At 42.6% G+C, this 20,523-nt stretch overlaps 2 protein-coding genes across 2 annotated transcripts in view; both read left to right on the top strand.

Annotated features, from left to right (window-relative positions):
• Positions 1-10,667, top strand: part of LOC111958143 (AP2-associated protein kinase 1-like) — a 63,136-nt gene extending 52,469 nt beyond the window's left edge. The window contains exons 20-22 of the mRNA XM_070436893.1: positions 204-380; positions 893-1,003; positions 7,771-10,667. Of these exons, the coding sequence (XP_070292994.1) occupies positions 204-380; positions 893-1,003; positions 7,771-8,600 (1,118 nt within the window). The 3' untranslated portion in view covers positions 8,601-10,667. The remainder of the gene's footprint in view (positions 1-203; positions 381-892; positions 1,004-7,770) is intronic.
• Positions 10,668-12,225: 1,558 nt separating this feature from the next.
• Positions 12,226-20,080, top strand: nfu1 (NFU1 iron-sulfur cluster scaffold homolog (S. cerevisiae)). The gene is made up of 8 exons (XM_023978999.2): positions 12,226-12,340; positions 12,946-13,046; positions 13,161-13,296; positions 13,436-13,502; positions 13,603-13,720; positions 18,916-18,979; positions 19,103-19,277; positions 19,381-20,080. Exons 1-8 carry the CDS (start codon positions 12,282-12,284, stop codon positions 19,414-19,416), a joined length of 756 nt encoding a protein of 251 aa, XP_023834767.1. The 5' UTR covers positions 12,226-12,281; the 3' UTR covers positions 19,417-20,080.
• Positions 20,081-20,523: the final 443 nt, after the last annotated feature.

Below are 20,523 nucleotides of genomic sequence, written 5' to 3'. Positions count from 1 at the left end.
AGTAGGTGTGTCCAAACTTTTGACTGGTACTGTATATCTGAGAGTATGAAGCTCATTCACTTTTGGTCTAAACTTTTTTCTGTGGGGAAAAGGGTGAGCATGCTTACRAGCCCTACTGCTTTTTCCTCTGCTTAGGCTAATGGTCTTTCATTTTCTTACCTTCTTCCTCCCTCCATCGTAACCCCTGGCCTCCCCTCCCTCAGATCCTCTGGCTGGAGAGGARTCTCTGCTGGGCTGCTCTCTGCTGTCTCACACCTCCACCCCTGGGGATCAAACTGTCTGTGCACCACCCTCCTCCTGCTCCTCTGCCCCTCCTGGCTCTGCTTCCTGTCTGGACAAGCTAGCTCCAGTCTCATTTGGCACTGCCCAGACATCTGCTGGTAAGACCTCTCTCCAGCTGTCATATATTGTATYCCTGTGGTGAAACTCCTCACAGCAAGTCTGACCTCTGATCACAGTACCACAGACCTGCAATATCGCTCAGCTGTAACGCCCAGTCAGACTACTAATATATACATGTTCAAAGCCAAGCAACCTTTGAATGGATGATGTTAAACTACCCAGTTAACTATCATATTACTAATATCAACATGAACTATATAATTTCAACTGGGGAATGAGATATTGAGACAGACATGTTGGCAGCCTGTATCAAGGGCCCTTTCTTTGTAGCGCTATACAGCTGCCACAACATTGTGGGACCTTCTGCAGACCCTTGACTCATTTACAAAAGCCACATCAGATGCATGGCTTAGTACTAATGCTGTGACTGCTCTGGCTGCGTCTGTCTCTGTACTCCCTGCACTCTTCCCTCCTTCTCCCCCTCGCTCTATTCTGGGCTGCGCTAACCTCCCCCTCCATCACCCCTTCACCTCCTCTCCTCCACCTGCAGACTCTGCTTACCTCATGTTGGGCTTCCAGCCGCCCGAGGCTGGGGAGAAGGGCACTGAGGACGAGTTTGACCCCATCCCTGTGCTCATCTCCAAACACTCCAACAACCAAGGTATGTAAGGCAGGCCAGCAGTGTGTAGATAGGGTTGGATCCATGTGTCTCATTGATCCACACAGAGGATCAAAGTACTGTTCTGTATGAGCTGCCTTCCTCAACCCACATAACTGCCAGGGGACCACGAATGAGCACAGCCATTACTGAGAAACCCTAGCTAACACCTTAGTTCATCACTTACACCTGCTGAGAGCAACCATGGCTGGATGTGCTGTAACATTAACTAGCCCTTCCATCCTAGCATGATTTCACATCAGTGGGTTTCTCTTTGACTTTTCACTGGTTGAACTTTGCCAATAAGAATTGGCAGTTCCTATCAAAGGCAGGCACCATTATGCAGTTTTATACAGTCTGTCAGAACAGAAGCACCAAAGGCAGAGCATTAAGGCATCTTTTAAGAGTAGTGTTTTCTAGAGGTTAGGTCGACATACAAYATGTCCTCCTCCCAGCACTCTTTCCCTGAAATGCTGCGGCTGCATATAGATAATCTTGGCTTACTTTCTCTTTTCTTCTCTTCCTACCCGTCTTCCTCATTCACTCCTTTATGCTCCTGTCATCCCGCCCTCTCTCCTGTCCTATTCTCTTTCACCAACTCTCAATGCTTTGCTATTAACTGTCCTTTCTCCTATTCTCTCTCAAATACTCTCTAAATATGACTCTCTCCCGCTGATTCCCCTTTCTCCCACTTCTCTCTTCCTTGTTCCGTCCATGTCCTCCCCTCTCTCTCTCTGTCTGTCTCTCTCTCTCTTTCTGGCACGTTTCAGGTGGTCACTCGCGCAGCAACAGTGGCACTTCAGAGTCCAGCATCCCCAACTTGGCCCGCTCCCTTCTGCTGGTGGATCAGCTCATCGACCTCTAGGGGGTGGGAGAGAGAGGTCGAAGGGGCAGCTTGCAGTCGTAACATATAGGGGTCGGGGAGGGGGCAGCAGAGGCACTTATGTAGCACCTTGCAAGGTGAAATGGAGGASCTTTAGTGTGGACTAGTGAATACTTTCTCTGGTGTGCCTCTGTGCCCCCGCCTCCATCTCTTGCTTTCTTGATAAGCTGGTTTCAAACCATTCATCCTGGCCGTTGGCATTCCCATGTTGGCAACAACATGGCATTAACTCCCCGTCCTGACAGACTGTCTGCTTCTGTCTTGGCTGCACTGTGGTCTTTATCACGCTGTCATCCATCTGTCAACATTCCTCTTTGTCCTGCCTTGCGGATTCAACCCCACGCTATGCACATACTGCCTGTCTTGCGCATAACTCCATTGGCTTTGCTGTTTTACAATGTTTGATCAGGGTTTATGCAAACGTATGTGTCCCAGGTCTGACCATGTAACACAGCAGTATAGTACTTCTATCTCTCCTAGCTATCTGTATGCACTCTTCCTGTAGCAGCTATGACCATGTCTAGTCATTAGAGCAAAGCAGGCCTTTAGGAAAGCAGACGCTGACTAAACTATCACGAGCTGCTTGCATGGGCCATACAGATGAGACCAATGAGGACAATGAGCTGTCAGTCCTTAGGTTCCTGCCGTGTTTTTAACTTTTCTCATACTGCTGTGGTTCACCGCTGCCCCCTGGGAATGTTTGGCTGTCTGTTGCAAATGGTCGAAGATGTCATTGTCATTGTGAGGTCAAAAGCGCTTATGCAACATGCCCTGTTATGGTGGACATCTACAGGCTGTGTCTAGCTACCCCAAAACTGCCTCTGATAGTCTGGTCTTCTACAACAACCATCTCCTTGACTGCACAACCATGTTTATCTTGGCTGTGCTTTATGTAAGAGCTACAATCTTTTAATCTGAACATTCCCTGGGATTATTGTTCCCGTGCTGTGCATTTCCTGTAGTTTAAGGTCATATTGAGCTGGTGCATTTTGCCTCTTACTATACCTCTAAGTATAAGAATTATCTGGAAAGGTTGACTCATTCGTGGTATTATTCTAAATGTGTGTAATTAATTTGAATGCCCTTGTCTTCTTGGTCATACTGTACATTAAGACGGGTGCTCAAGACATTTCTCTCTTGGGCAGAATTTTTAAAATATTTGTATTTATTTATCCGTTATTATACCAGGTAAGTTGACTGAGAACACGTTCTCATTTACAGCAACGACCTGGGGAATAGTTACAGGGGAGAGGAGGGGGATGAATGAGCCAATTGTAAACTGGGGATTATTAAGTGACCGTGATGGTTTGAGGGCCAGATTTGGGAATTTAGCCAGGACACCGGGGGTTAACACCCCTACTCTTACGAAAAGTGCCATGGGATCTTTAATGACCTCAGAGAGTCTGCATGCTAACCGGTTATTGAGCATGTGTATTCCAATAATAGCTTTATCGTGGCTATTCTGTTTGATTTGGGTTTCTGTCCTCGGCCCATTGGCCCATTGGCAAGGTTAACAGATCTACTTTTCCCAGAATGTGAGAGAGAAATGAGTCCCATATTGAGCATGGATACAGCTGAACAGTGCAATGGTCGTGTATCTCATTGTGGTTGTTTAGTGAGGGTCAGCTGATATTTACCAAAGTGAGCCAGCAGAGTGAGAAGTAGGGTCAGCTGATCTTTACAGTGAGCCAGCAGAGTGAGAGTAGGTTCAGTTGATTTTACCAGTGAGCCAGCAGAGTGAGAAGTAGGTTCAGCTGATCTTTACCAGTGAGCCAGCAGAGTGAGAAGTAGGGTCAGCTGATTTTACCAGTGAGCCAGCAGAGTGAGAAGTAGGGTCAGCTGATCTTTACCGGTGGCCAGCAGAGTGAGAAGTAGGGTCAGCTGATCTTTACCAGTGAGCCAGCAGAGTGGAAGTAGGGTCAGCTGATCTTTACCAGTGAGCCAGCAGAGTGAGAAGTGGGGTCAGCTGATCTTTAACGCAGTGAGCCACAGCAGAGTGAAAGTATGGTCAGCTGATCTTTACCAGTGGAGCCAGCAGAGTGACAAAGTAGGGTCAGCTGATCTTACCAGTGAGCCAGCAGAGTGACAGAGTAGGCGTCAGCTGATCTTTACCAGTGAGCCAGCAGAGTGAGAAGTAGGGTCAGCTGATCTTTACCAGTGAGCCAGCAGAGTGAGAAGTAGGTGCAGCTGAGCTTGGGTTTTGTCTGCTTGTGTTGTGCTGGTGTGGTCCTACAGCCAATCACAGTTTCTCTTTTCTCTTTTTGTTCCATGTGTCTCTGTTGCACATTTCATCCTCATCATTCATCTCCCTTCTTTCCAATCTACTCATCCATACTACACAAACACATATATACACCTTGATGTTGCTTGTCCTATATAGTGTAATGATCTGGACAAATGGCCATTACCAAGTCATATGTATATAAAACCACTATTTCCTCATTCTCCCATTGTAAAGAAGTAGTTCAAGTATACTGAACAAGAATATAAACGCAACAATTTCAACGATTTACAGTTCATATAAGGAAATCGGTACATTTAAATAAATAAATTAGGCCCTAATCTATGGAATTCACATGACTGGGCAGGGGCGCACCCACTGGGGAGCCAGGCCCAGCCAATCAGAATGAGTTTTCCCCCACAAAAGGGCTTTATTCCAGACAGAAATACTCTGCAGGTATAGAGCTTCTTGATATGCCTCACCTGTCAGGTGGATGAATTGTCTTGGCAAAGGAAAAAGGTTTACGAACAGGGATGTAAACAAATTTGTGTACAAAAGTTWAAAGTAATATGCTTTTTGTGCACATTGAAAATTCMGGGATATTTTATTTCAGCTCATGAAACATAGGAACAACACTTTACATGTTGCGTTTATATTTTTGATCAGTATACATTTTCAAGTGCTTCATATTTAAAGACCTATCATAATATGAATAAATGTGACAGTGCTATAGAATGAATGAATGTATGAAGTGAGTATCAATATGAAATATATACAATTCATAAGTACATATTATAGGTAAATTAAAATAAAGTTTATTTCTGTGTATTCTTTATGGGGCTGTATTTAAGAGTGCAAAGATATTGTGTCCCTCCTATTTGTCCAAAGTATTTTTGTCTATCCTTGGTCTTGTGGGAGACATTTTCAGCATAGGGAAGCCACTAGCCCCATGGTTTTAGCGATCTTAATTTGGTGGTGTTCTGAGAACAGCTCTGTGCTTGTGACTTGCCTTATTGGGGTATTATCTTAAACCTTCATCCTTGGTTTTCCCATAGTTTTTCCTGGTTTGATTTTCTTCCTCTGAGCTGTAGTTTATTTAACAACAGAGTCCCCTCCCTCTAAAAAACAGGGCTTATGACGGAAGGGTCTTCCTGATATCTCTGTCCTTTCCTCCTCTTTACTGTTAACCCCTAAATGCATCAAACAAGCTAAGCTATATCGCCTACCTACTTACATGTTACAATGCAGTCTCATTTGTTGGAAACGGAACCTAAATGTGTCTTACTCTTGACACGTCTTCATCATCCTCCCAGCCAGCATAATCAGTGGATATAATGTACTACATTGTACCCACACTTGATTTACCTGAGGAATATTCAAATTAGATGATACAATGTTTCAGAAACTAAACTGAAATGCAACCCATCGAAGAACTCTCAACTCCACAAAATGCATTTATTCAATTTCAAAAAGTCTTGTTTCCATACTTGGAAAATAGACAAAGCAAAAATATACATTTCCATTTGAGGTGTTACTGCTAGTATCGCATACTTTAAGTTGAAGTTAATTTCTTTGTTTTTTAACTTTGAAGTAAAAATGTGTTTTACCCCTCTCTAAACCATATATTGTTCAGTAAGTAGAAATTGGGCTGTGGCTTTTGAAGAGTGTGGAGAGAATCAGTAAAACTACTCTTATTTAGTTTTTATTCATTTTCCTCTCTGATCTACTTGTTGTACAGTTCAGTCTTTTTCAGGTTTAGGTGTGGCTAACCTATGCAATTCTACAGTAGTGCTCATATTATCCTTAGACACCACAGTGCTGTATTCAGTAGAGGTCTAGCCTTGCCAGTAGAATTTGACTTGTGTTGCTGTGAAACTGATGTACCTAGTGTTTGCTGGGGCATATATATGAACACTGTTGAACTGCYCAAACAGCAGTTGTCCATATGTGAAAGCACAGAGCTATTATCTAGTGTATGTATACCTTATATTTTTATGAAATGAGAAAAAAATATTCAATAAGAAAGGGACATTAAATTAACATCTGAATGTATCTCTAGTCTCCTTGGTGTATTTTTCAATTCATCAGTAGGAAATTAAGTTCAATATATGGTGGTGTTATGAGATAATTGGAAGAGCAAGTATAGGTGGATAACACATCCGTCTGTTGCTTAGTCACACACCCACATAATTCACTTCCCTAAAAATGTCAAGGCTCACACTTCAGACAGAAAACACAATCTTTTGCCAGTTTATGAATGCATTAGTGGCTTTCGGAAGCCTTTTTCCTCCTTTCGCCCTATCATAAACACAGTATCTCAGTACAGTATGGAAATGCTCACTCATCCAATTATGCCTTGGTGCTAGACTGAGCACCCAACACACACTGCACTCTTACATGGGGTTTGAGTACTCTCACACACCTAACTTCTTGCCTTTCAATCCACTGGAAGGTTGAGTATCTTAGAGCTACAGTTCCACCTCTTCTCTTACTCACACCCTGCCCAACTCTTTGCCCTCTGGCTGACTCTGAACTGTGCCCTAAATGGCTGCCACTAACCCTCTCCCCCTGGAGCTGCCGGCTAACTCCTGCTACCTGCACTACCAAGGTAAGACTGCCCCTGTTTCTGCCGCCCTCTGTCTGTCTGTCTGTCTGCTCCTGTCAATCTCACTCTCTGCTGGGACTCCAGTGAGTCCTCACTCTACCTTGTTTCCACGGGTCCATTTGCTCCTTATCAAGTCCCTATATCTTTATATAACTTACCAATAAAGACCCTAAATCTACCAGTATTACTCTATGTAGTGGTGCGTGGAATTGTTTTGGTGAGGGGTTGTGTGTCTGCTTAGAGGATGTTGGAGGTCTCCTGAAAAACAACAAGTGGAAACAATGTATTTTTTGTTGTAGTGATGGCGCTGAATAGTCGTCTTGTCTGTTGTGTTCGTTGTGTTGTACAGAGTAGATCATGTTGTGTTTTTGGAGTCGTGCTGTACTGGCTTGCTGCTGTTGGACCATTGTGCTGTTGTTGCTGTTTCCATGGTGTTTACGTGTTTGTAGTAGAACTGTTGTACGTGTCATCTTTGGGAGTGGCCTATTGATGCTCTGTTAGACCAAAGGACCACAGATGGTGTAGTTCAAAGCTGAGAGAGGGTTTTCAATGTAAACTAAGTTGGAGTCTTAACCACCAGTCATCTTGTCTCAGTGTACACATCTTAAAGGGCAACTCTACCACTAACATCATTGTCATTATCTCCAGCACAATACTATTGTCTACATARGTGGAAACGGCGCATTTCTATATTTTGTAGGAAAATATATATATATAGTTTAGAAGTTCTACCTGATGACGTCATCAAAAGGTAAAACATTTTAAAAAGGGATTTTCAAACATTGAGATTTGTGGTGATGTGGGAAGCCAGAAAATACTCTCCTGGCTAGAAACTTGTTACAGGTTTTGAAAATGACAGGTTTTTCTACTTTTAATCCTGCCCTGGGATGTCACAGAGAAGCATTTTTAGGGCCTAGTCTTTTTAACCACAGATCATAGAAACGTGCCGTTTTCCCATAATGTAGACACTGGTATGGTGCTGGAGACAATGGATGAGGTTGAAAAGTGGCAGAATTGTCCTTTTAAGTCTCATCCTTTACTTTGTCTTCTCCCCTCTGCAGAGCTGAAAGGGGAGAGTAAAAGCCACGCTGTGCTAGACAAGGGGAGGTCAAAGATTGAGCTGCCTGAAGAAGGCCACAGAGCAGACAAGGGCTGTGTCCACTCCAGCGATGAGGAATTTGAGGAGGAAGACAAGAGAAAGGAGGTGCAATGCAGGAGGGCCAGTGAGAGTGATGAGGTGGTCCATGACTGCAGTGGTTCCAGACCTTTGCTGCTGGATTCAGATGAAGAGGAGGAGCAGGGGTCTGAATTAACCCTCCCACCCTCCCAGCCACGCCTATCACACCCACAACTCTCCACTCCCTCCAACCAACCTACCCCAGGCCCACATGTCCCATGCCAGAATAATTCCCACCAGATGCCCCAGAAAGCCAGGGGGGGTGAGGTTGTCCCTGATGTCTTCTCCAAAGCCCCCTTCAGGGTTGGACAGGAAGAGGCAGGCGATGTGTTCGCAAATGCCCCGTTCCCACGTCCCCTTGTTGTGACTCAACAGCATCCAGATGTCTTCCTGCAGGCCCCCTTTGTGAAGCCCAAGACCCTGCACCCTCACCCAGCTGTGCTTTACCCTGTGGCCCCTGAACCAGCCCTCTTGAGCCAGGTGGCCCCGCAGCCTTTCCGCCCACAGGCCCTGGCCAAGTACTCCCGKCACTTTCAAGGCCCATTGCCTCAGCAGCCTGTGACAGCTCAGAGGGTGTTGTCCAGCGTGAGCAGGCAGACTGCTGTGAGCTCAGTACCCGTGGMACCCTTACACTCCTGGACTTCAGAGGTGAGTGCAGTAGACCCCTTTGTCTCTGCGCCCTTTCACCTCAAGGCCCCGCAAGAAAAGCCCTGAAAGCTCCCATCCTTCCCTACAAAGCAGGGGAGCCAGCATTGGAGGCCACACCTGTGCACACTACACTAAAGCATACACACTGCATGCTGTCACCAGCACCGGGGCTGGACTACAGGGTGGCATAGAACTCTTAAGATCTTATCCTTTACAAACTCGGAAAGGTCTTGAAATTGCGCAAGGTCATCAATGCACTTTTTTGCTGCAGTAGAATAGAGGTTCCAGTCAGTCCCAGTTATCCCTGTGCTGGTAGCTGTCATATCCTTTGGTATGCACAGAGGATATGGCAGTTGTTGTTTTTTTCTGCCTACCTCAGTTTGTCCTCAGCTTTTCCATCGGAGCGAAAACATTGCTCAATTTAGAGAGCTTCTTGTCGGGGGCCAGTGTTGGAGGTTTAGATACAGACAGGACACACACATCCCCCGTTCTAGGTTTTACCGCTTAATGAAATTTGACCCTCTGCTCCTTCACTCAGTTCATTATCCATTGCTCTGTAAGGTCCAATAAGTATTCCCATGACAGCCCTGATCTCTCAGGGTGATGATGTCACTACTCATCCAGGGGTTATCCTCTCACAGGGGCCCAAGAAAGGCCTCCTGTATTGGTTCCTCTACATGTCTTATATACTTCTGTTGTTTTGGAAGTTATCTGATGACCATTTTAGCCTATTTAGTGGTGTATACTTTTTACGAGGTAGGTTAATGTACATCTGGCGGTGCTGTCATATTTTATCATTTATAATATTAATCCGATGCTGGATTATGTTGCACATGTCAATCTATAATGCATTATGAGTTGACAATTTAGCCTTTGTTTTGATCCAATCCTTCTTATTCACTTGTGTTTATGGTCACCTGACTCACAGTGCTGCTAAAGTCAGCCTACGGCATCTGTCACTTACTGCACATGCAGGGCATATAGTACAGAGCGTACCTTACTGAGGTCAAAGGTCAGAGTTTCACCTTAAACCTGTCATCACTTGTGGGTGCCTCTGCTGTATGTAATTTGATGTTAGTTGACTTTAATTTTGAACTGAGCAGGTTGTTAATGTTGTAGCAGAGACGCCTTATAGAAGTCCTCAAATCTCACGACCAGCACTGTTGGCAAAGTCCCAGTCAGCACCTCCACTACACTCCGTCAGCATCTACTGTTAATGCTATGTAACTCTATGCACTCACATTCCACACCTGCTCATTCAATAATTTTCTTAAATAGCAAGCCTACATTCTACCTGCACTCGATTCAATAAGATTTGGAGACCTTTACAATCAGCAACCAATTCTACCTTTACAAATCAGCACCCCCTGTCAGAACATATCAGAATAACTAAAACCCTTGTGAAGCACCTCAAGCAAAACACACAACTTTCACCTGTGGCAAGTCAGACACACACTTACCTACACATGCTCAAAAGACACAATTCCAAGTAAAGGGTCAACACATGGCTTCATCATAAACCCATAAGTGTTAAGCTTTCGCACTTCTACACCAGATTTTGCATTCCTTTTTTTATAGCCATATGAAATGCTGATATGGTATTCCACTGACTATTGTAGAGTCTTGAAGCACTTTTCAATGTTTGCGATCCATTACATGACTTAGTGATGGTGTGGACCAATACAGACTTTCTCAGCTACTTGATCCAAAGTAAGAATCCCCGTCTTAAAACGAGAAATTATTCTGATTTGCTTTTTGTCATTTGTGATTACTCTTTGTATAACATGTTAATTCATCTGCCGTGCAAATGAAGACTGAACACCATCAGCAGCAATGATAATGTACTCTATAATTACATGTGTTGAGGTGACAGCTTTCTGAAGTTGTTGAAATAGTTTCTTTGTAGGTCCTTTCCTGGAAAACTTAAGCAGCATTTTTGTTTGATTTGTCTGACTGTAATATGTTGTGTTGTAAAGTGTGGTGGCTGATTCTACAGCAAGCCTCACTTGCTGAACCCTAAAGGCACCCATATCAAAATACTTGAGTCATGCAAAGCTTGCCGTTCAACACCATCATATCTTGTATGTTCTTACGTAAAGATGAAGATAAATAAATGTATGCAAAACAAGTAAATCTCAGTTGTAATTTGTTGCGTTTGTGTATCATCATGAGATGCACCCATATGCAATGCATGTTATAAGATGAACGTTTCCTCTACCTTGTGGTTATAGGTATGTATTACACTGAACTAAAATATAAATGCAACATGTAAAGTGTTGGTCCCATGTTTCATGAGCTGACATTAAAGATCCCAGAAATCTTCCATACACACAATCTTACTTTGCTCAAATTGTGAAAAAAAAGTATCCTTTGCCAAGATAATCAATCCACCTGACAGGTGTGGCGTYTCAAGAAGCTGATTAAACAGCATGATCATTACACAGGTGCACCTTGTGCTGGGGACAATAAAAGGCCATTAAAATGTGCAGTTTTGTCACAACACAATGCCACAGATGTTTCAAGTATGCTCACTGCAGGAATGTCCACCAGAGCTGTTGCTAGAGAATTTAATGTTAATTTATCTACCATAAGCCGCCCCCAACGTTGTTTTAGAAGATTTGGCAGTACGTCCAACCAACCTCCCAATCGCAGACCATATGTAACGACGCCAGCCCAGGACCTCCACATCTGGATTCTACACCTGCAGGATCGTCTCAGATCAGCCACCCGGACAGCTTATGAAACTGGGTTTGCACAACCGAAGAATTTGTGTTGAAATTGTCTCAGGGAAGCCCGTCATCCTCACCAGGGTCTTGACCTGACTGCAGTTTGAGGTCGTAACCAACTTCAGTGGGAAAATGGCACTGGCACTCTGGAGAAGTGTGCTCTTCACAGATGAATCCCGGTTTCAACTGTACCAGGCAGATGGCGTCGCGGCTGCGAGCAGTTTGCTGACGTCAACGTTGTGAATAGAGTYCCCCATGGTGGTGGTGGGGTTATGCTATAGGCAGGCATAAGCTTCGMACAACGAACACAATTGCTTTTTATTGATGGCAATTTGAATGCACAGAGATACCGTGACGAGATCCTGAGGCCCATTGTCATGCCATTCATCTGCCATCACCTCATGTTTCAGCATGATAATGCACGGCCCCCTGTCTCAAGGATCTGTACACAATTCCTGGAAGCTGAAAGTGTCACAGTTCTTCCATGCCCTGCATACTCAGAAATGTCACCCATTGAGGATGTTTTGGATACTCTGGATCAACGTGTACGACAGCGTGTTCCAGTTCCCGACAATATCCAGCAACTTCGCACAGCCATTGAGGAGGAGTGGGACAACATTCCACAGGCTACGATCAACAGCCTGATCAACTATGCGAAGGAGATGTCGCGCTGCATGAGGCAAATGGTGGTCACACCAGATACTGACTGGTTTTCTGATCCACGCACCTAACTTGTTTTTTGAAGGTATCTGTGACCAACAGATTTATGTCTGTATTCTCAGTCATGTGAAATCCATAGATTTTAAGGCTTAATTTATTTATTTAAATTGACTGATTCCCTTATGAACTATCATTACAATCTTGTAAATTTGTTGCATGTTGTATTTCTATTTTTGTTCAGTGTATACAGGAACCATGTTTTGGTTCCTACACAAAATGTGGTTCCAGGGAAATAATACAAGGACGGTTTCTTCCTTGGAGTTTACAGGAAATTGCGTAATTGTTTATAAGTATCACAAACATGGCGACTTACAGGCAGGTCGGGAGGTTGTTGGGTATTTCTGCAAGAATTTCAAGTCCGTAAGTTGTGCTCTGTTGAACACTGACTGAGGATGTCTATAAAGCTGTAGTAATGCATGTTTTCACCTTTTCTCTCACTACGTGTTCGTCAACTAATTTGTTAGCGGCTAACCTTTAGCTAGCTCGGTTTCATAAGATACGGTCTGACGCAGTTTAGGAGTAGTGAGGTAACGTGATTATTGTAGCTCAAGCTCCAGTAAGAAGTTATTATAGTTGCAATATGATTGAACTGGTTTAATAAAACATTTCATTTGTAGCTAGCAAACTAGCTAGTTGCTCAGCTTGCCTCATTGGTGAAAAATACATAACCCCACAGAGCRCAGCAAGCACAATAATATCCCTACTTGCATAATTAATACGGTTGCGTTTGATCACAGGAATATTTTCATACTGGATTTTTAAAATAAATTGCTGCCCAGGTCTCCGACTAATTACATTGTTAATTGTCAGCATGCTGTGCTCCAATAGTGTTGCATTATGTGACATCATATTGGAAAATCTAGCGTGCGTGACTGGTTCTGTTTTTATTTGGTCTGGTTGATCCCGGTAATCAATTTACCTTATTCTTATTCTAAATTGAACTTATCWAAATGTTTTTTCTTTAGGCTTGCTGTGCGTGCATATCAGTTTGCTGGACTGCATTGGACTCCACACAACATTGGTGTTACAAGGAGATGGTCACTGCCACCATTTTCAGTTGTATCTGGTAGGCATGAAAACCATGTACAGTGTATAGAAATGRCTTCTGGAGCTATCTAAAATGTGTTTTAGCACCACAATTGCTAAAATTACTTTGACAGTATTGTGCCCCTCTTTCCAGCAAGGACCATGTTTATTCAGACCCAGGACACTCCCAACCCAAACAGCTTGAAATTTCTGCCTGGTCGCATGGTCCTTGAACAAGGAACGATGGATTTTACTGCACCCCGTGAAGCCTATTGCTCCCCCCTTGCAAGGTTAATGACTTCGGCTACTGAAATCATGCCTACCAATATTGAAAATAACATTTAAACAATTAAAAGAACAAGCAGTCTGAGATCTTGTTACAGCCCTAACTTATCTTGGGCAACATTGTAATACGTATTATTTCTTCAGGCAGCTATTTAGAATCGATGGTGTCAAGGGTGTCTTTTTGGGTCCTGACTTCATAACCATAACCAAGGTAATATTACCAGTCATTTACATGTATATTTTAAAATATGTCATGTCTGAATCATGGGTAGAAATGATAAGAATTCCTCTGTTTCTGGCTTCTTATTCAGACAGATGTAGATCTGGAATGGAAGTTAATCAAACCTGATGTGTTTGCTGCCATTATGGACTTCTTCACATCTGGACTCCCTGTTGTCAATGAGGAGGACACCCCTCGTGCAGATACAGGTATGGAACAGACAAGCAAACAAGCACTTTATAAGGCAGTACAAGACCGGCACTTTACATAGGATAGGCGATAGAWACACACACACACAAAAATGACTGTACTGAGCTATATTGTATGCAACAAAAAAAGGGGTGAAATTATATATATTTTTTGTTAAAGAAATGTTTTCTTGACAAGGTAGGGGTAAATTATTGACACCTGTTTTCAATACCTTGTGGTGTATAATCTGGAGTCCCGAAGCAGTACTTGCTGTTGAAAAACATATATCTTGTGTTATTCCCTTTTGTTTTACTAATCTAAACTTTAGGAGAAGTGGAACAAACATCAAGAACAGCATTCTTCCTCCCTTGCAAGTCTGCTACTGTCATGCCAAAAACAAGTTCCTTAGCCCCACACAAGTGTGTTAAATCTGCTCATTAAAAGCTCTGGTGGGGGCCTGGGTTGGTGCAGAGAGTGGTGCAATCAACTGCCGTGGGGCTGAACTTTGTGACAGCTGTTTCTCCTGCGCTTTGTTGCGGTCGCTCTCCGTGATCCTGAAAATAGTTTCTTCAGAATAGGCACATTCTCGGGCTCACGGGTTAACATGACATTCTTCATATAGTTACATAAAACTCTGGCCCGATGAACTTGGCCTTCTCAATATTCATCCATTAGTTTAGTTCATATAAATACAACAATTGAATGGGGTTTCTTTAGGAGAGTGTTCGATGACATTCTTATGCTCACTGAGCATATCTTATCATCTGTTCCTCTGAACATCTCTTTTACATGTCCCATCTTCCACATATGATGTGGGATTTTGTCTTTGTGCACAAGTGCAACATCTCCAACCTTGAATGTGACTTCGTTGTGTGCTGTCCTCAACAGCAGTTCTGAAAACGTGTCATTAGATGGCAATATCCATGGGTGTTTTTCCCCGTATGACCACTCTGCTTGTTATAGTCTGCCTCCTACACGCATAAGTCCATCTTCATCTCGGAAGTGTTTCAGGTTAAGAATTCTGGATTGTCTGTCCTTTTCCAGCTTGTAGCTGTCTCTTTTCTTTAGAGAAACTTTTTATTTGTCAGCTGTATCCAGTTTTTCTTTGCTGACTCAATTTTTGCAGTTTTGTGCATTATGCTCAACTCTAAAATGGGTATTACATCGCTCTTCTCATTTAGTTATTTTGTAGCAACTTGGTTTTGTATGACACTGACTTCTTCTTGTTTTTCTGTTCCTCCCAGATCTTGCTGTGGTTCAGCGTTTGAGTTTTAACCACTGCAGTCTATTCCACCCCAGGGAATCGTTGGTTAACTTCTCCACACTTGTTCCTCATGTGCCTCTGTCTGCAGGATTGTCTTTCCCACTGCAGTGTCTCCAATTTCCTGGAAGTGTCAGACTTTTGGGATTTCATCCCCTCTGTTAGCAATGAATGGTTTCCATTGTTTGACTGGTCTTGATCCAATGGAGTGTTATCATTGAGTCTGTCCAGTAGTGAAGTTGTACATCACTCATCTTCAAGTTCTTTAGATGGTTTCCTAATCTTGCTTCAATTTGATGGTTTCCTAATCTTGCTCATATTGCTGCTTCTGGGAGTTCTAGTCTGGGTGGAGTTCTAGTCTGGGTGGAGTTTTCAATGGAGAACTATTGTCTTGGCTGTGATTAGACCTATAGTGCATTCTCCTTCTGCATTTGCTGTGTGCATGTACCTAGTGGATAAATCTTGTGGAAGCTCTTCGTCCCATGATAGGCCCTGTTTCCACACTTCTTGGAATGGACACTTGATCCTAATGCTGAATGTGGATACAGTCTGATTGAATATTCATGCAGCTGATTGAAGAAGTCCTCGTTTTGTGATCTTGTCTTTTAGAAATTCAATCAAATCTGTCCTTTCAAACAGTCATCAGTGTCTGATCTCCATGTTAATCCTAGTAAGCTACTTTTTATGGAGTTTGACTTTTCACTTCAACTTGTTCTGTTACTTTCTCTTTTGTCCATTCACTTTGCAGCTCATGTAAAAAAAAAAAAAAATCAGTAACATAGGTTCATGCTTGCGCTTTCCATGATCTCTTTAGCCTTCGTGGTTAGATCAGAGGCTGTTCCTTTGTCCTCTGTGCCGCAAATAAGGTTGTCAACATACAAGTATTCCCTCAGTGCAGTTACCACGCCTGGATAAACCCCCTCATACTTGTTCAGATGGTGTTTGATTGTGGCTGCTAAAAGGAATGGGCATGCGGATGCTCCGAACGGAACTCTCCTCTTTCTCAGTGTACATCATGATTTCGTCATTTGTCATTGGGATGTCACTTCCATAAGAATCTCAAAATACTTCTCTGTCCATTTTGTTTAGAGAGATTTGCAAAAATGCTTTCTCGATGTCTGCCATTAGCTCTATTCTGTGCTGCCTGAACTTAATCAGAATACTCAACAGGTAATGGTTTAGATTTGGTCCTGTTAGTAAGCAGTCATTTAACAAACTACTAATATATATATATATATATATATAACGACAGATTTTTACCTTGTCAGCTTGGGGATTCAATCTTGCAACCATTCGGTTACTAGTCCAACGCTCTAACCACTAGGCTACCTGCTGCCCCACTATATCTCTCATGCGAGGATGCATCAACCACTACTCTGAGCTTGATAGTTGTCCTCTCCTTGATCACTGTGATCTGGTAAGTAGTATACAGGGTTATCTGAATGATCACTAAGCTCCTGCTCTACAATACCTTGGCTAAGATGGATACAGTGCCTTCAGAAAATATTCATTCAGTCACCCCTTGACTTTTTACACATTTTGCTGTGTTGCAGCCTGAATTCAAAATAGATTCAATAAATAAAAAAAATCGCACCCATCTACACACAATATCCCATAATGACAGTGAAAACATGTTTTATAGAAATGTAATGAAATACAGAAATCCAATTTACATAACTATTCGCACACCGGATTCAATACATGTTACAATCACCTTTGGCAGCGATTTACAGCTGTGATTCTTTTGGGGTAAGTTAAAAGCTTTGCACACCTGGATTATACAATATTTGCAAGATTGCAATATCTTTTTTTAAACTCTTCAAGTGCTGTCAGGTTGGTTGTTAGTCATTGATTGCCAGACATTTTTAAGTCTTGCCATAGATTTTCAAGCCGATTTTAAGTCAACTATAATTAGGCCACTCAGGAACATTCGATATCGTCGTGGTAAGCTAACCTCATTTAGTCGATAGGCTGTTGGTCGACAGGTTTATTTAGTTGAGCAGTAGCAAAAACACCCGTCTGATTCGCGCCTGTCTGAGTGGACTAATCCATAGTGGAGGCCGTGGGGATGGCACAGACCATCGCTCTAAGACGTGCTACTGAAATTGTATATGGTTATTACATAAGAACAATGGTGCAACACTAATAAAAAAATAAAAAATGTTTAACAAATGTGCGTTCTCCTTTGTTGGATAGTGGTCACTGTCCGTGGTTCTGAAACACATCAGTGCGCTATTGAACTGGCACCTTTTCCTAGACCATGTTGCTATGTGTTAACCAGCATATTGGTGTTGAGAAAAATGCAGTGAGGCAGCAGCAGAGTTAGGAGACGAGAAAACAGTCCTTGCTTTAATTGTCTAAGAAAAGTGAGGAGAGAGGATACCCCAACTTAATTAGGTGTATAATCAATAGCCTAACTGTTAAATGTGCCTGGTTTTATAAATGACAGTACCAGTCAAAAAGTAGTGAATACTGCAAAACCCATTGCAGTATTCACTACTTTGTTCAAGCTATCCATGGGAGTTTCATTTTCAGCGTTCCAGTCAATCTCATTCAATGTTTGTTCCTTTGCAATGAGTTGTTCCATACATTCCTCCAAGATATTCACATCAGGGTTTTCCTCTCCCAGTACCTGATCAATTCTGTTCAACAGCCTTGTCGTTCCCCGACTCTGTTTCAATCGTGCAAGTTCCCTCATTGTTTCTCCTGGTCAACTCCACGTTTCCAATATAATCCTCAGTATCAATTTTTCTTGTCATTTTCTTTGAGGAATCCTTTCCTCATGGGTTTTGGCATCAACTTGTGGTGTATAATCAGGAGTCCCAAAGTATTACTTGCAGTTTAAAATAAATCAGGTTTTATTCCCTATTGTTTTTCAAATCTTAAATTTAGGAGAAGTGGAAGTGGACCAATAATGAAAATGCCATTATTTTGCCCTTGCAGGTCTGCTCCTGCCAGGCCAAACACAAGTTAGACATGGCACCTGTAGCCCAGCACAAATGTATTGAAATTGCTCGTTAAAAGCTTTGGTGGGGAGCTCGGCGCAGTTCAGTTCTAAATCCTGTCCAGTTGGAACAGGTTAGCGTGAATACTGGTCTTTTGAACTCTGAGCGGTTTCTCCCGCACTTGCTTGCAGTCGCACTCCGTGGTCCTGAAAATGTATTATTAGGAATAGGCACCTTTGGCTCGGGGGTTAACATGACATTCTTCATATAGTTATAACATACCTCAACAACGAGATAAACCGCACTGAACCTTTTTAGACCATTCCTCCATACTGTATCCTTCCAGATTCTTGATATCCGGGCATAAGAACTGCCCTCTTCGATGCAAACCACAGGTTTTAAAGTCCGGAGATTGTCATTGCAAAATTTAGATTTTTTGGGGGGGCAATTAACCATTTCTTTGTGGATTTTGATATTTGRTTGGTCTTGCTGGAATATCCAGGTTTCCACCTCCTGGCAAAGGTGGCCGCTGGGTAAGTTCACGATGCCGTTGACCTTAACAAGGGATCCAGGACCAGTGGACGCAAAATAGCCCCATAACAGAAAAGATCCACCACCATATTTTACAGTAGTTGTGGGGTTATTTTCTGCTCCTGCATTATTATTTTGATGCCTAACCCACCACTGGTGTGTGTGGTCAAAGAGCTCTATTTTCATGTCATCTGACCAAACCACCAGTTCCAATCCAAGTGCAGTTAAGCAAACTCCAGGCATTTACATGTGTTGGATGACATGAAAATAGAGCGTTTTGGTGTTTTTGGCGTCGAAATTAGTGGCATATCGATGACAATCTGCCATTTTCAACCTGTATACAAATTACGGGCTGTGAATGGAAAGGGCTACCTATTATATTAAAGATGGTTGCATTTGGTTTATGGTTTATTTCCTGTGTTAAATGTTAAGTAATGTAAGCATATTTTTGCATGAACTGTTCCTTTTGTCTTTACAGCACCATCTGATGATGATGATGAGGTGATTGCTATGATCAAAGAGCTTCTGGACACCCGAATCAGGTATCATTACTGTAGTTATACATAGCCTTTAGCTGATATCTCCCTCCCTGTTATCAGAAGTGTCTCTCTGCTCAATGCAGTATCAGTATGTATTAGATTCTTAACTCATGTGGCTTCCCCCAGGCCCACAGTGCAGGAGGATGGTGGAGATGTCCTGTATTGTGGCTTTGAGGATGGCATTGTAAAGCTGAAGCTGCAGGGCTCCTGCACCAGTTGCCCCAGCTCCATGGTCACTCTGAAGAGTGGCATCCAGAATATGTTGCAGTTCTATGTCCCTGAAGTGGAAGGGGTGGAGCAGGTTTGTACCCTGTACAAAAGAACGTGCAGAATTTGAGATGGTTGCCTGTAGGTCTAGTTCTCGATTTCACAAGACGAACCTAACGTGTCATGTACTTTCCCAGGTGAAGGATGAGCAAGAAGAGGTTGCCCAAGGCTGAGTCCAATGGAAACTACTCAGACCCTATAGACATTCCTCTTACCCTCTCCCCTCCTGCAGCCACTCCTGACTCCAGTATAGCTGATAAATCCGCATCGTAGAGGCGTGTCTAAAGCACAGCAGTGACGAAGGAAGAACTTCGCTGTTATTTTGAGAGAATTGTCATTGGACTTCATAAGTTCCCAGAGATTGTCAGCTGTCAACCTTTCTGGCTATGGGACTCAGTGTGTAAGAGGGGACCCCACCTTGTCTGAAGTAGTGTCCTTGTCCTGCTGTTTGCTTTGGAAGGATTCCAGGCTGATGGAGTCCATTAACTTTTGTCTGACAATGTATTTATTGCAGTATCTCATATTATCACACCATATAACTCAGTAAGTATTGGTTATTAAAAAAACAACTCCATCTATATACAACACATGTGCACACTGTATAATGTAAATAAAATAAAGTACATTGAATTAAGTGTAACTATATTATAGAATTCCCTGAATATTGGCAACTAAATCCTTTGTCAATCTGACTGGAAAAAGTGCACATGTTGCACGGATAGAGGATACTCCTTTTGCCACTATGGTCTGGAGGAAAGCTTGAGTTTGCATTGCTTTCTAAGTCTGTTACTATTATTGTACATTTAAATAAGTAATTAAAGACACATAATTTATAAATTTGTGTGTTTTTTTGTCTCCAATCCCTCATCTCTGTGTAGTCAACTATCTGTTATGTAACTTTTGGGCGATCCAACCAAATTCACATAAAAATTAGATTTTTAGATCGGTCATTCTCTGAGTATGTTTACATGCACATTAATCATTTCATATTAAACTGATTATGGCAGTAGACAGAGTATGGAAATAGTCATGTAAACACCTTACTCTGCTTATCTTAATCGGCATAAGGTCAGAAACAAAGCATATGCCTATTAAAACATCTGGTTTTCTGAGTACTTGAATGAATTAGCAGTGGCGTSTATTCATGGATGCCAAGGGAAGCTAATTTTCCCCAAAGAATTTACCAAGTATTATTTTTTTCTGTCTTTTGTCTCTGTTTCTCATGAATTTCATTCAATTCACAAAAGGCTGACTGTATCTCACCAGAGAAAGCATGCGAG

Source organism: Salvelinus sp. IW2-2015, linkage group LG33 (genome assembly GCF_002910315.2).
Source record: "Salvelinus sp. IW2-2015 linkage group LG33, ASM291031v2, whole genome shotgun sequence".
NCBI classification, from domain to species: Eukaryota; Metazoa; Chordata; class Actinopteri; order Salmoniformes; family Salmonidae; genus Salvelinus; species Salvelinus sp. IW2-2015.
Note: the sequence above shows the minus strand (reverse complement) of the source record. Positions and strands in the feature narration are given on the sequence as shown.

What these genes read in the sequence shown, in the direction of transcription:
- nfu1 (XM_023978999.2), top strand. Translation starts at nt 12,282, where the DNA reads ATGGCGACTTACAGGCAGGTCGGGAGGTTGTTGGGTATTTCTGCAAGA. An exon ending in ACTTCATAACCATAACCAAG is followed by an intron (nt 13,503 to 13,602) that starts GTAATATTACCA and finishes CTTCTTATTCAG; the next exon opens with ACAGATGTAGATCTGGAATG. An exon ending in AAGTGGAAGGGGTGGAGCAG is followed by an intron (nt 19,278 to 19,380) that starts GTTTGTACCCTG and finishes GTACTTTCCCAG; the next exon opens with GTGAAGGATGAGCAAGAAGA.